The 15,500-nt window shown below is 39.4% G+C and overlaps 1 protein-coding gene across 1 annotated transcript in view; it reads left to right on the top strand.

Annotated features, from left to right (window-relative positions):
- CLMN (calmin) overlaps positions 1-15,500 on the top strand; it is a 70,122-nt gene that overhangs the window by 36,112 nt on the left and 18,510 nt on the right. The window contains exon 2 of the mRNA XM_029964140.1: positions 14,222-14,283. Within this exon, the coding sequence (XP_029820000.1) occupies positions 14,222-14,283 (62 nt within the window). The remainder of the gene's footprint in view (positions 1-14,221; positions 14,284-15,500) is intronic.

Below are 15,500 nucleotides of genomic sequence, written 5' to 3'. Positions count from 1 at the left end.
TTATAGCAAGTACATTCTGCTCCAGATTCATTCGCTTCAAACCTGTATGGTAAAACCTATTTTAGCTGTGGAGTCCAGTATCTCAGTGGATTTCATTAAGAAAAGGGCCCACACAAGCTGCAGTTTAAAGATCCATCGTTTTCATAGCAACTCAAATCAAATCAGTGCTTTCTAAGCATATCCTTGCATACCATGAAAAATGTGACTTAAAGAGCAAGGCTCAAGATGTCACTTGGCTTCTTGTGTGACATCAGACAAATCAGTCAACTGTAAATTTTTGTACAGTCAGTATAGTGATAATTTCTTATATTTGCCCCTTTATAAAATTGCATGGATCAATTTACTAAGTTTCTAGAAATCCAGAGGAAAAGGGTCAGGGTATACCAGCAGAAAGTTTTTCCTTTGACTGGCAATTCCTCCTGAAACCATCTGTTAAGCTCTTCCCATCTTCCTTAACAATCCAGTTCTGTAGAAGACTGTCGTCTCTCACTTAGTGAGCAAAGTTTATATTCTTTATACCAATGAGATTTCTGTTGAAATTGCAAATACTATGAACTTGTCTACCTACTTTTTGTCATTATTTTGTAAATTTTAATTTACTTAGAAACTCAAAATCCTTACTTGCCTGCATGTTATTTGTGACAAAAATATGTCCTTTGCTATATAATTGCACTTTTATACCTGATTGTGTCTTTTTAATTTTTTTTTTTAATTTTTTTTTTAATGGAGAGTGTGGTCTAAAAGCATATAAGTGGAAGGATTTATATAATTAAGCTTTAAAATCCTATGTTCAGTGGACATGAAGTAAATCAATCAGTTATTTTTTTTTCCATCAGAGATATATGAGCCAATACTGGTATTTGTAAAAGTCAACAGTTATCTCCAGTTTTAATTTTCTGGCCAAGGGCAGATAAGGTTTGTCTTGGGAGTTTGAAAGGCCCATGGTCCTTGCTTCTCATCTCTTAATGTCAAAGAATCCTTGCTTGCTTACATGTGTGGGGTTTAATGTAACCATCCTACAAAAAAGCAGCTCTAAAATGAAACCTTTTCACTGTTGAAAGAACAGAGCAACTGTTATTTACACCATAATAAAATGATGTATGGATTAAATCTGTTTGTTTTAGCAGACAAATAAAAGCTAAATCCTGATGCCTATCTTGAGCTGTGGGTGCTGTCTCTGTGGAAGAGTCTCTGGGGGACACAGCTGTGCCCAGAGTGTTGCAGGATGGGATATCAGTGAGGAATGAAGGCTCTGCAGACCCTAAAGAGCTGTGCAGCATGTTGTGGTGTCATAGCATCAAATCCTGATTAAATTATGTGCTTAGGGATTTCTGACAAGCTTTTTGTACTTAATTGCCACCTACGTGTTTCATCTGGCATAGAATTGTAAGTAATTATATTACTCTCTTTGGTCCATACTTGCTCTCTTTGCTTTTATCGACTGCTGATCTTCAGCAGAGCACTTAAGCCCTCTCCTGACAATGTCTCCACTTAGATGATTCCCACGTACTCTGCACACACCACAGAACTCTGCACACACCACAGAACGTAAAATGAAGAGGGTGCGTGTTATTGGTGTTGCAGTTGCTGACCATTTGAAAACAAACAAAACGTGAAATAACTGGTCTATTGGCCAGACACAGCTGTCATCTGTGTGAGCACACTGGCAGTAAAGCAACATGGAGCAAAGTTATTTTTCAATCAAGTTAGGCTTTACTGCACTAATCCACTGAAACTGCAGAGGCTGTTTTCAGTAAACTAGTCACTTTATTAAATGGAAGCCAAAGCCAAAGAAAATCCACTTAAGAAAGAAAAGTTAAACAATGTAATTCTGCAGCTGTAGAAATAAATTGAAATGGAGAAGGTATATTTTCAAAGCCATTCTTACAGCTAAATTGCAGTCATAATTATTAATGGAAAAATAAACTAAAATATAATCATGAGAAGTTTCACTTTCTTCTTCCAAATGAAGTTACACTAAAAGAAAATTCCCGTCCTGACTTTTCAAGTGACTTGCTTATGATTGTTGTGTTGGTGAACAAGGGAGGAATGGTCTGCTGATGAAGTTGAGTTGTAACTTTTTATTCTCTGTTATTTCCAGTATCACAGGGTTAGTAGGCAAAAGGTGTTTCTGTCTTTACAACTTTACTGCACTGGGATCAAACTTCATACATATGCAAACAAAATTAGCACAAGAGAGGTACACTGTTGTATCAAGTCCTGTTGCCATTCCTTCCTCGGTTGTGTAAATGATGTTATTGATCAGCAGTTGTGATATTGTTGGATAGATACATCACAAAAATCATCTTATGAATTCCATATTTTCTAAACATTGGGACCTGACTTTGCAGTCAGTGTGTGTGGGTTCAATTTCAAGATGCCTTCAAAGTGTGAATGATTCCACTGTTACAGATGAGAAGCAGAGATTGTGGAAATTTGCCCAAGGTCTGAATGGAATTCCTGCAGATATTTAGGGCTTTGAGCCTTCTCCTTGCCATGCTTTACTTAGGATTTTTTAAGAGAGGTCATACTCTGATACCCCTGACCTTCCTAGCAATATGTTGTAGCAGAGTCTACGTGCTGTTTGGCATCGAGAGTCCTTTTATTTTTTTTAATGATACCTCAGTTTCAAAGTAGCATCTTCTGCTTAAAGACTTGCTGTTTCCCTGTTGCCATGCAAGAGGCTGCAATCAGGTAGTTGCGCTCTTGATTTTTTTTTCTCTGTGAAGATTTCATTGTGTTTCTAATCCTGAGGGGAACTGACTGTATGAGCATGTTTTAGTCATGATTACTCAATTCTCTAGTCTGACTTTGCTGCAAGTGCTTTGATGAAGCTCATTGCCATGCACACTTCAAGCCTACCAGAGTCCTTGGAATACTTAATAATGTCTTTCCGTGATCCCAAAATGACACTCATTGGGGATGTGTGGACTCTGGCTCTCGAAATCCATGAGTCATGTCTCATATTTCTGAAATGTTTTGGTTGCCCTGGGTCAATTCATACAGCTGTAAAGAGTAGAAACTCCTCACAAGAGTTAAGCTTCTCAACTTAAAACCAGGCTCTCAAAACTAAGCAGTTGCTGGATGGCGTGAGCAAGGCAATCGCTGCACAGGGCCTTGACCACCTGTGAAGGCTTCTCATCTGAAAGTGCCACTTGAAGTCAGAATGGCTCTGACCTGGCTCCAGCACAGCTATGTGAGATACCTGGGCTTTTTATAAAAGAATCTTATACAAGTTATATACAAACAGTATTAAAACAGCTTTGAAGTCTCTTGGTCTGAGCATAGTCAAGACCCGAGTGGGCAAAACATCTGGTCATTCCCTGTCACCCTGTATGCAATGTCCGTGCTTGTACTAGCTCACCTGATCTCAGCAGTGTTGACAAGGAGTTGCAGACATCAGTCTGTGTGCAGCACAGCCTTTCTAGTGCTTTTGGTGTCTTCTGTTATACTGGATTGTCCAACTCAGTTACCATAAGGAACTGGAATGTGTAGTCCCAACAGCAGCAGTGTCCTCACTGTCCTCTTCTGCTGCTCATCCATCCATCTCACATCCTATGGATTAAGAAAAATGGAGGATGAGTAGTGATTTTTTTCTGTTGGAGAGCATGTACATTCCAGTTCTGAAGGTACCTGGAGGCCTAAAGAAGGTGGATGTATCACCTATTAACCATATCCAGCACACAGTAGCAGTCCTCTGGGCTGAAATTGGCAGGTATACCTGTCAGAGAGAGGAAGAAGAGGCAGAACAGGAGTTGACTGATTAGACTTCTGACTTCTACGGCAACAGGAATGCTGTCAGCCCTCATGCTCTGCATTATTCCCATTGCACAACGTTCATGATTTGATGTGGCAAATGGATAAAAAAACGTGAGGAACACGCATTAACCAGAATCCTGTTGTTAAGGTGTGGGGTAGGAGATGCAAAGCAGTGCAAGAGTAATGTGGAGAGCATTAGTGAGCTAATGTGATAATGTTTGGATATGTAAGTGCTCTTGGGTTGGAACTGCTTAACACACTAGGCCAGCTCTGCTGCCAAAGAGCTGTTTGACACCCTCCCTTGTGCTGGCCCTCCCTCTCTTGCCAAAGTGCCTTTATTCCTCTTGTGCTAGGCACTATGACATATATTGGAAGGTCCACCTTCCTCTGGAATGTCAGATTAACTTCTTCCTAGTACAAGCTAATACAGCAAACAAGTAGGTTACGTCCCGTTTTGCAGTGTATCTCTTAAGCCCATCTCAGGAGGGATCGTTCTGCATGTTGAGCACAGTTCAAAGCAACAAAATACTTGTTCTTTCCACAAGCTTTTATTTTTTTTTTAATTTAAACTTGCCTTTGGAAAGATGTAATGCCATATGAGCACCGTGGAATGTATTAAAGGAAGGGCTTGTTGCTTGCATGATAATTGGTCCTTGAAGTTCTTGGTGCTCCCATTTTCTCCTTTGTTGTAACAGGAGATAATGCTATGTCTTGTCCCCAAGGACAGGAAAGTCTGATAAGGAGAATCACAGAGCTAATTGGGTTAAAGGTGCAGTGCAAACACAGAGTTTAGTTATGTAATAACAGGGTTTTTACTTGAAAGCAGATTTTCTTGCTATGAGTAATTTTGTTTCTGGAAATAACGCAAATATTTGCTTGGCACTTAAATCCAAATTCTTTTTTGTTTGCCTTTCCTTCTGAGTGGATGTTCCATGTTGGCCACGAAGGACAAACGGTGAATTTTCATGGCTCCTTCCATGTTCTCATTTGAAATTTGGAAAAGAGTTGCAAAAAATAGAGAAGTAGAGAGTTGGCTTTAGTCCTGGAGGCTACAGGTGAACTATTCAATGACAAAGTGAGGAGGCATGTCAGTGTCAGTGTTGAAGGTGTGTGAAATGTCTACAGGTCGCTGTGCTGTGGTTTTTCATGACATTGGTTTAATACCATAAAATGGTGCTATTTTACTGTTGGATCCCCAGAACAAGAGAGCTCATATACACTTTTTTTTTTTTTTTGGGTTTTCATCCTGGCAGATTTGTTGAAACCTGCCTTCAGGCGAGCAGCTAAAAATGTGGAGCTCATCAAGAGCATCAGTCACTTGAGGGCTACATTGCCACATTCTGGGAGACTCAGGAAGAACTGGGATCATGAGTGTTACCGCAGGCCTTAATCCAAGCCCAGTCCCAAGATTTTGTCTGACACCTTCTAGTTTTGATTAATTGGTAAGCTGTGCCAATACTATTTCCGAATGATCTTTACACATTATAACCTGTTTTTAAAGCCTTCTGGAGCAAAAGAAAGACTTCTACTGACTTCAGAAAAATAATTCATCTGCTAACTTTTGGCAGCTGGATAGTATCACCCAGAATAATGCCCAGTACTTCCAGCTCACGGTTCCCTGTGCTAACAGACCAGTGCTCACCAGTGTGCAGAGGGAGCCAGGCTTTCTGCTGTGCTGTGCATGGAACCTGTGTTTGGGCTAGAGGGGGCAGAGTTAGGGTCAGCTAGGGTCTTGTGGGGGAGGCTACATGATTGACTTTGCTCAACACTCAGACGTTTGCCATCCTTGGTCTGCCCGCAACTTCTGTGGCAGGTTCCCTCTCTTAGAAAAGTAGGCATAACTCCCTTGAAGCCTCCTAGAATGCCTCCCAGAATGCCTCCCAGCAGGTCATTTAAGACAAATGGCAACTCCACAGGGGTGTATCCCGGTCACTGCTGGGTTCCTGGATTTTATAAAATGCGTCTCAAAAGGACCTCTGCCGTAGTTCAGTTTTTTATCCATTTTAATCTAACTTTGGCAACTTACACTCTGCCTTCATCCATTTTTAAATGGTGATTGCCTTGCTCTGCAATACAGCACCTTACACAGTGTAGCTCCTATCTCTTATATTGTGGTTTTGGTTTCGTTTTCCTCTCCATCCCTCTAAGAACAGTCTTGTACCCTCTACTTCAGATCACATGTTTGGCCCACAATGAACAAAGCATCTGCTTATTCCTCCAAAGCCACAGAATTTTTCTCTAGTTAATATTAATCTCTGTAAATCTCTTCAATCTTTTCTTCTTAGAGTTGTATGTATTTCTACATGTTTCTAATATTCACCTGATTACCATACTCCTCACTCTATTTCTTCTGTGCTGCTTATTGGCTTTGACAAGAGACAATAAAGGGATGGATAAGTGGGAGAGAGGCAGAAGACAGTGTGATTTTGGATTCTTCATATTTCTCACTAAGGAGACCCACCCGAGGCCACTCCCTTTCTTGAGGACACCAGTAGGTTTTGGTGGTCCCTGCAGTAATTACTCTTTCTGGCTTTTACTACTGTTTTTGCAGTACTGCACATGTATAATTAAGTTTTACTTCTGAACCTCTTCTAGTGCTGTGGTGTCCTGTTCAGAAGGCTTTGTAAGCACTTCTTGGTTTGGATGATATACTGGCTGGGTAATCTCGAATTCTTTGGGGACAGTGGGAGAAGTAAAAAAGAGAAATCCGGAAGCCACGGGCACTCCAACAAGCAATTATTTGTGATTTCAGGCCTTCTGCAAGGTAGTTCTGTGACACATTTGTGACTGACTTTCGATACTTGATTTTAGAAGAAGAAACTTCTGTCTTCTAAGTTTGCCACAGGTAAAGGCAAATTACAAGGAGGATTATCCACCCCTGGCAGTTGTCCTCTCAGCTCTTCTGTCCCATCCTGTGGTGCTTTAAAGGTCCTGCTGGCTAATAGTGAGAGCTCAAATTCTGTGTTAAAGCCCCTTGCAAATTCATTTTCTGCATTCTGCTCACAAATTCAGTTACAATGGTTTTAAATGCATAAAAGTACAGTTAAGCACCAACTCATTAACATTAACTGACAAATATAGGAAACAGTGGGACTCTGGACACATGCTAGTTCTCATCTGACTCTGAATGTCAAGAAATAACCAAATAACCCTGACACATAGTGTGGGTTTTGTTTGGCTTCTTTGCTCATCTCAAATTATTCAGGCTTTAGCACTGTTGTCAGATCTGATGTATAGCAGAATATCTTAGTGCATTTCAGATTTTGATGTCTCAACAAAAAGGATTTTTTTTCCTCTCTGGAAGTCAAAAAACTTGAAGAATTTCACAGTTTAGACTTTCTAGGTTTGCCACAACAATTAAAAGTAAATGCAGAGCAGTGGAGATGAAGTGGACTGGACTCTGTGACGAGCCCTTACTTGGCTGATGTAGGGTGGTTTCTGGAAGATGTTGTATTTTTCTTTTTAGATGCCAAAGGCCGAGGATGGAGATCTCATGTTAGATGTGAGGTATAGATACTGGTGCAGATACTGTTATGGGTATGGGGCATTCTTCTCCATGTGGGAGGGAAAGGGCTGTGTTAGTGCTAGTAAAACCTTGTCAATGTGAACGTGATTCAAGAGCCATTTCTCTAACTGATATGAAGATGGGGCTAACTGGTACCTGGCTGAGTGCAGCTACTATAATTTTACTAGCTTCAAAAAGGCACTCCTGATTTTATTTTTGAGCAAGCGAAGAGAATCAGACCTGATGTACTCAAGTAGGTAGGAAAGGTGCAGGAGGTTGAAGCTGAAGTTAAGCATTGTGCTTCGAAGCAGAGTTCAACACTCCAGCAATGACAAGGGTTGGACATTTTGTCTGCTGCAGAGCTGGGGACCTCAATACCTCCAAGAAACATAAGCAGTCCCAGGAGGTGAACTGTTTGGAGAAACCAGACTAGTGCAGCAAACAGTGCTGGAATACCATGAACTCTGGGCGAAGAGCAACTCTTGAACCAAGGTGTTGGTTGTTGTTGCATTTCTCCTAATGGCCATTGCTGGTAACGGCAAATCCTGTTTCTTTTCTTGTGCAGAAGGAGATATTATGATCCCTGCACAGTGTGTAATAAACCAGAAGAGGTGCTCTGCACAGCCTGAAAACCTCTTGCTGGATCAGCTCTTAAGTCACTTGTTAGATCAATTCCAAACCCATTGAATTTAACCTAATTAATACTTTATTTGGGTCCAACAATCTTCTCAGTAAACACTGATGTTTGTTTCATTCACAGTGTTCAGAACACAATTGTATTTCTCTTTTTTAACCTTGTCAGATTTTTGTTTCATAACATTCCTGGTATGTAAATGAGAAATTTTTTTAATCTGTTCAATAACATTTTCCATGTGCATAAAGAGTCATGAGAACAAAGATGTTTGCTTTGTGATTGAAGGGTACATGGAGGGGAATCTTTACCATCTGCCACTACGAAATTAGTTTTCAAGGGGGAAATATAAATCCCTCTCATTGGAAGCTATTTTGATCAGCTCTAATAGTAATATTTTATGTAGGATATCTCTTCCAGAGCCTAGTAGAATTTACAAGTAAATTCATCTTTCTAATGCTTTGGTAAGAGGAACATCTGTCTCAGACATTGTGAGGATTGAAGCACTAAGAGTTTTTTAGAAATCTCATATTCATCCTGTAATATTTGTCTGGTGCATGTAATCCTAACATACCAATTGCAGCAGTAAATATTTTGCTATAACCAGACATTGAACTCCAAAAGAAACCTCTTTTGCTGCAGCTAATGAAAATGTAATGCCTGGGATCTTATGATGTTTGTGTTCTGCAGGACCAACCTGAGTTTTAAAGAATTTTGAACCAGTAAGACTCAGACTCTGCAACTTCTATGGAATGAAAAAGCTTCAAGCTTTCAACACCTGCCGTAGAAATTTAATAAGGACCCTAATAAATGGGTCGGTTTCAACAAACAATTAACTTAACAACTTCATCTGGAAGTCTTAGAGGCCCTGTTTCATAGGAGGTAACTTGAGAGCAGACTCATATTATATAGTGTAGTTAATGTTTCCTTTAGAAAACCAGAGTTTTTAAGATTTAATATTTCATGTGCTCCAAATTACATCAAATTGGCATATGGTACACAACAAAGCCTTCAACCCCTGTATAGATCAAGCAGAAAATTTATATTAATCTTCTAAGCTGTTTGGGGGTTTCTTAAGCACAAGGAAAATATAGAATTCACAGGAATCCAGAAGCTTGTAAAATGAAGTTTGTGGGCAATTTGGATAAAATTATTCCTTATTCTTTGATTATGCCTTTAAAATTCATACTCCTACAAATATGGAGATTTTTACATACAAGTACTGAGTGCTCAGAGAGCAGTGTAGCTGAACTGCACCATATACATGAGAGGAATGTGTTTTCCTATATGTTGTCTTATGTTGTGAGATATTTTTTCATTTCATATAATACAGACTAAGTCTCTGAGGATTCAACGTGTTTAATGTAACTCTGTGTTGAGATGAAACAAAAGTGGAAAATTTAATTGCACTTTTCCCTGCCCTAATTTACATATTTAATCTTCTACTCTCCAGTTATTTTGCTGTCAGTCGCTACCCCCCCCCCAGTCTCCCTTGCTCACCCCCCTTTTGTTTTTGTTACAGCACACCTTTAATCAGCCTTTCCATGTCAGATGTGTTGCTTGCATGTGCCCTGTCTTTGGTGTTTGCATTCGAACTTTGTCCCACGTGTAGTATTTGAACAGTAGGAGGTCTCCCGGACAAGGATCTGTGCTTCCTTACAGTTGTCAGATACAGTATCTGGTATCTGGCATCAACATCCTGTATCTAATGCCTGACCACTTACTGTAACTAATGGCATGGCCTTTATTTGCCTGCAAGAAGTTACTTGCATCTCTCTTCATCGCAAATAAGCAGTTTTAGGTAAAATCAATTTTCTAAGATGTCAGTCTGGCTTCCTTCATAGGCATTGTTTGCAGAGAAAAGAGTATTCAGATTCAATAGTATGTTGCCTAGAAATCAGAAATACCTAGGCTGAGTCACAGTGCAGGAACACTATGAAGCCAAGTTTAAAATCCAGTTCTTGTTTTATTTATTGGCCTGGAGTTCAAAAGTAGATTGTTTAGCGTGTGTTCACTAGAAACTGATTGATTGCTTAACTGTGTGAATGAGGGTTTGGGGGTGAGGAAGGCAGAAGGAGAGGAATTTGCATTTCCCAAGACTTAGGGTGTCTGAACTGTATTCCACTTTGGAGTTAGGCTGTAGTATTTAATTATCATACATTTTCCCATATATTTTTGTTGTGTAATAAGAAATGCCATTTCCTTCAGATCAAAGACTTTGGCAAATGCTGGAATGCCTCCAGAGCCATGCACGTTATGAGCTGGTTCTTTGGCAGCCACTGGTTACTTATGAAGTGAATATGGGCCTCTCAAGCCAAGGGCAGTTAAAGCATCCTCTGTCACAGTTAGGTGGCCAACACCATCATTTCCATCTTGAAAACTTGCTTCTTGTTAATAACTTGTTAATAAGGTATATATTGTATCTATAGAGGTTGTAAATTGTGGTAGAAACAAGGAAGCTGACTTTTGTGCATATTGTAAAACTGGTACTTAGTAAGATGTCCAGAAGGTAAGTTGCAAGTGGATCTAAAAGCCAGCTTGGCCTGTTGTGAAGGTTTTAACGTCATCTGATGATGATATCCTAGATGAAATGCTAATAGGTTTGGAAGCAAATTTAAGTGTCCTTCTGCTTTGCTTTGGGAGTAATATCCATACATGCAAATCAAGCAGTTTTCTGAAGCTATGTAATTACACACTGACAAGTGTTCCACTCGAATCAACTTGCATGTTTCTTAGTTCCTTGATGTGCCCAGCCCCACCGTGGTGTGCCTCAGAGGATTATTCATAACTGGTTCTACAACAACAGAATAAATAGTATTTAGGAGCAAATCAATATTTGCTATCTCAAATTTGCTGTTGAATGTAGAGGCTGTTAGGGATTGGCTTCCTGTAGGTGACGCAACAGTAATGACCTTTGAGGAGATTTGAGAGAGGAAGAAATGGCATTAGTAAATGCCTGAGGAATTTCTAGACAGTGCCACACAGGAAAGCAGCTGAACTCCCTTGTGCATTAGCAGCTTAACTTTGAATTCTGCCCAAGTGGTTTTTGAAATAGCTTAGTTTTAGTCTTTGACAAATTAGTTGCCTTTGCCATAAGACTTGACAAAGCGGTGTATCTTTGTGAATATGTATTTGCAGACTTACTAAGGTACAGATATTGGGCCAAATTCTGCCAAATTCCTGTCCTCTAGGACACAGTGTGGAGCAAAGAACTGTGTGGGTTATAGAATAGGTTCATCGCCCTAACAGCACACTTTTTCCTTCTCTAGGGGTTTCTTCCCCTTTAAATTATTGCAGCTAATGCCTGTCAGTGACTTACACGTGCACTTTGATATAAATACTGTGCCTCTGCAATGTCTTCAACCCTTCTGTGAAAAGAAGTTACACTTTAGCTTATTGGAAGAGTATGTAAGACCCAGCTTCTGTGTGGTGGTCAAAATTTCCCTGTGTAATTTTTCTCTTATGTCAAGGTATGAGCTGAATCAAAATGGCAATTCCTAACTTTTACTACCTTCCAGCATTAGATCTTTCAATCCAACCCTCACAGCAGGAATTCTTCTTTTCCAGCATGGTATTTGTGTGCAGGCCAGCTATATGTGGGTGTAATTATTTTATAATGGTGTTATTGCTCTCTAGCTGCCCAGTAAACACAGTGCAGTTTCAGTAAACTATATATACAAGCATAGGAACTTTAGACTTGAATGATTTTCTTCACTTTTATATAATAGTAGGTGTGAAGGAGAAAAAAAGATTTAATTTATAGAAACTGTATAAAGTTTATAGAGTCTCTACAATTATCTGAAATGAAAAGGTTGTGGAGAAGAGAGGCTGTACTGAAACTGGGAGGTCCACAAAGCTGGAGAAGAATAGCAGTTAAACGCACACATCAGTAAATACCTGTGCTGAATTTTTCCCATTAGCTCTGCCATTGAGCATATGGACTGCATTAGAGGTTTGTCTACCTTAGGGGTTTTATAAACACATTTCCTCCCTTTTCCTCTTCCCGTCCAGTTACTGTTGCTTTAGACTATTACAGAATTAAATAGTGCCCATTCTGGAGTCATCGCTCTTCCTGGAAAGAGGCTCTTTGCCATAGAAATGTTCAGTGATTAATCTCAGAAATCTGTTCATGTATGCAAGTGCTTTCCTGAAAGTGTCTTTTTTTTTTTTTTGGTATGTGAGCTTCTTGAAGCAGTAATACCAGCTTGGCTCGCCCATCCTTTAAGGCATATGTGCAACTCCTAATTTGCATCATGGCAGAATTTCTGCAGCCAAATTAGGAGCCAATGTATGCTCAGGTTTATGGATGATCTGTAAATAAACACAGCTCTCTTTTGCATCCTTATTTACTGTGAAAATGAAGGTTGTCAAAGTGACTGGTGAAAAATAGGACAAGAAACCAAGCCTCTGATGATACCAGAAAGCTTCTGTGTACCCTCTGTGTTTCCTCTTTGATTTTGGTTGACATTGGAAGTCTGTATATCCAGCCCTTTTGATAAGGTCTCCTTTCCTTCCCAAAGCCTGGCACTGATGCCCACCCAGGCATTCCTGAGCATTTCAGACAAGTTCAAGAGGTGGCCCCATTGCCTGCTGCTAGGTCCTGTGTCTGTTCTGCCATCCCCTTTGCACTAACACCTGTATTTGAACAGAAAGGAGTATATCTGGGAGAAGTTCTGGCTTAACATTAACCTCCGCCCACCTTCAAAGTTTAATTTTAGCAGATTGATTGTGGAAGTTACACCCTGGGTGACCCATAGCACTTCTGTTCAGCCTTGGCTGTGGGAGTGCATGGAAAACCAGTTCTGGGGTCAAGGTGCTGAAGGAAAGGAAGCCCAAAAAATATGTGACACATCTCTCAGTTTGTTGTACTTCGGGATTTGTAGGTGGTAAATGCTGTGGGTGTTTTACAGATACTCTGGAATCCTAATATAATTTACAGTTTCTTTTGTAGAGAGCTGTTTCAAATGTGTGCACATTCTTCTAAGACATTTTAAAAGAAAAGCCAACAGCAATAATTAGTTTGGCATTTTCCATGTTTTCTGAAGCACTTAAGGGGTAATGACTTTTTTTAACCAATCTTATATAAAATCAGGTTTTATGGAATAAGGGGACTTAAAAGTGACAGATGTGCTTCATGCTGAAAGCTCTATTCCAATGCATAAAAATAAGGAAAATAATTATACATATGATTAGACTGCTGACCCTTCAGTTAAAATGATCAAAAAGAACAATATTAAAATTTGATTTACAGAAGCTACTGCTTGGCCTATAATCAGTCTGACCAATAAAAACAAACCAGACTTTTACAGAATGTGATTTCCCAGTAGATGGGTTAGCTGTTTTTGTAGAGCTGAAGAAACACAAAATGGTTTTAAAATATATTTGATATACTCTATGAGTAAATTGAAATACAGCATATAACTAGTTTTAATGGTTTTTGTTCATAAATTGCCAGATTTCCTTAATTCAAGTGAAACTTGAGAACCTCTAGAGAATAATTGTCTTTAAAATGAAATATTACTTTCACAGTCTACTTCATTTATATTAAATATATGGTTTACTTTTTTATATTAGAAGGTAAATGAAAGCTGGTCAGTAATATGATTCCCCTTGCACTTTTGCTGTAGTTCACTATGGAAATGGATTCAGGAAATGGCAGATGTGATTAAAAACTCTTCAGCTGGCCTGAGAGCTGTTTGTACAGCACCTAGCATACAGCACTTCTGGCAAGAAACTAGCACTCCTCGTCTTATTGCAATATAAATGAAATGATTCTTCAATCTAGGGACTTGGAATTTTGATTTTAAATGTCCTGGTTAGGAGACTGGGAAGATGAGATTTGATGAGGCTTTTCCATTCATAAGAATGAAGAGAAAATTGTTGTGTTGGTCCTGTTTCCTTGTGCATGCAAGTGAGTATATTGGAATCTGCACCAGCCCAATTTGCACAAGGGTGTCAGAGCAATAATCCTGTAAATTCACATAGAAAGGTCAAGCTGCTTGCTCAGAGGGTGACATCACTGGAGAGCTGTGCACAGCACATAAATAAATGTTCACCTCTCAGAAGCTGAGCATTAAAGACTGCAAAACTAAGAGAGATTCCTTCCTCCTGCCTTTAAAAATGCATCTAGAAGTGTATAGCTCATGTCTGGTCAAAGAATTGAATAAAACACTGTAGCTCAAACTTATGTCTCCTGGTTTGGAATGTATTTGTTTTATTCACAGGACTCCCATGAATTCTGTTTTGTGTATCAGTTTCTGAAATTTCCTACCAGCTTTCCCTTTTCTGGAAACTTAAGTGCTGTTTTTTGTTTCTGATATTCCTAGTTGAACGGGAAAATGTACAGAAGAGGACCTTTACCAGATGGATAAACCTGCACTTGGGAAAGGTAAGACTGATGGTCTTGATATTGGGATACAAGGATACAGCCATAGACAGATTGCAGTTAACTCCTTTTAAAGGAGGTAAAATTTGGAAACAAAGTTGACTTTTGTGCATGTGGAGACATTTGGAGGACGATGAGGGAAAGCTAAAGCCTGTTTCTGCCTAAATTAAACTTTGTTTTCAGGCACAATCAATGCTTGGGTAGCTTCAGTTCATCTTAGGTGCATTAAAGTCTTTAATGTTAATGGCTGTTACCATGAGGGTATAATTTTCCCATACAATGCGCCCACGTAAAATCAAATGTGGTTGAGGCTGCTCTGGTGAGGATGTCTGTGTTCTTCCCTGGACTGCAAGTTTGAACATCTGAGGCATTATGGCCAAAGACAGATGTTCTTCAGAACCCATCTTCATCCCAGATCTGAAGATGGAAAACATTAATTCCTTGTCAACCATGTTGGGAGGGGCAGTATGATGGGATCTTCACATATCCACTTACATCAGAGAACTAAGTTTTGGACATCCCTTCATATCTTTAAGCTGTAGTTGTTTCTTAATCACAACATAATATGGCTATTAAATCTAATTTACTGTTCTTATTGATAGCAGATAAGTACTAACTCTCCTGAGTGGTCTGTCATGCTGAGAACCTTTTTCCTGCTGTTTTGGTCGAAAAGAGAAAAAAAAAATCTTAATATTACTGAGACAGTAGTAATGCTTAGTGCAGGATCAAGAAATGAGACCATCTCCCGATCTAGACAAGTCTTAAATTGGACTGGTGTTTGAGCTTCACAATGCTTTAGTATCCATGGTTAAATTTCAAAAAGAACGGACTGGGTCTAAGTTTGAGCCACAAACTAACTATAAGTTTAGCTTCTGTAGTTCTTGGGAAGTGATTGCATTTCAGACACAGTAAAGTAAAGGGATTTTAGAAGAAAGGTATCACGTAAATAGTTGCTTAAGTCCACTATTCTGCAGTGAGTGTTGCTGAAGGCATAAAGGGATCCTCTTAAAACTCACTGGAAAATCAGAATAAGGCTAGCTAGAAATGTTTTGACTAGCAATTGCTCCCAAAGGCCTCTCAGAACGAAGACAGTGTTACGTGATGCCTTCATGAATCAGGCTCTAGGGCTTTAAACTAACTGCAGTTTTGGAAGTTGTCAGAAAGGGTTGTCAAATATGTGACTGTAGAGGAGGTCTTTGATTTACAGAAGGAATTATATA

Source organism: Manacus vitellinus, unplaced genomic scaffold (assembly GCF_001715985.3).
Source record: "Manacus vitellinus isolate BGI_N305 unplaced genomic scaffold, ASM171598v3 scaffold_6_pilon, whole genome shotgun sequence".
Classification (NCBI taxonomy): Eukaryota; Metazoa; Chordata; class Aves; order Passeriformes; family Pipridae; genus Manacus; species Manacus vitellinus.
Note: the sequence above shows the minus strand (reverse complement) of the source record. Positions and strands in the feature narration are given on the sequence as shown.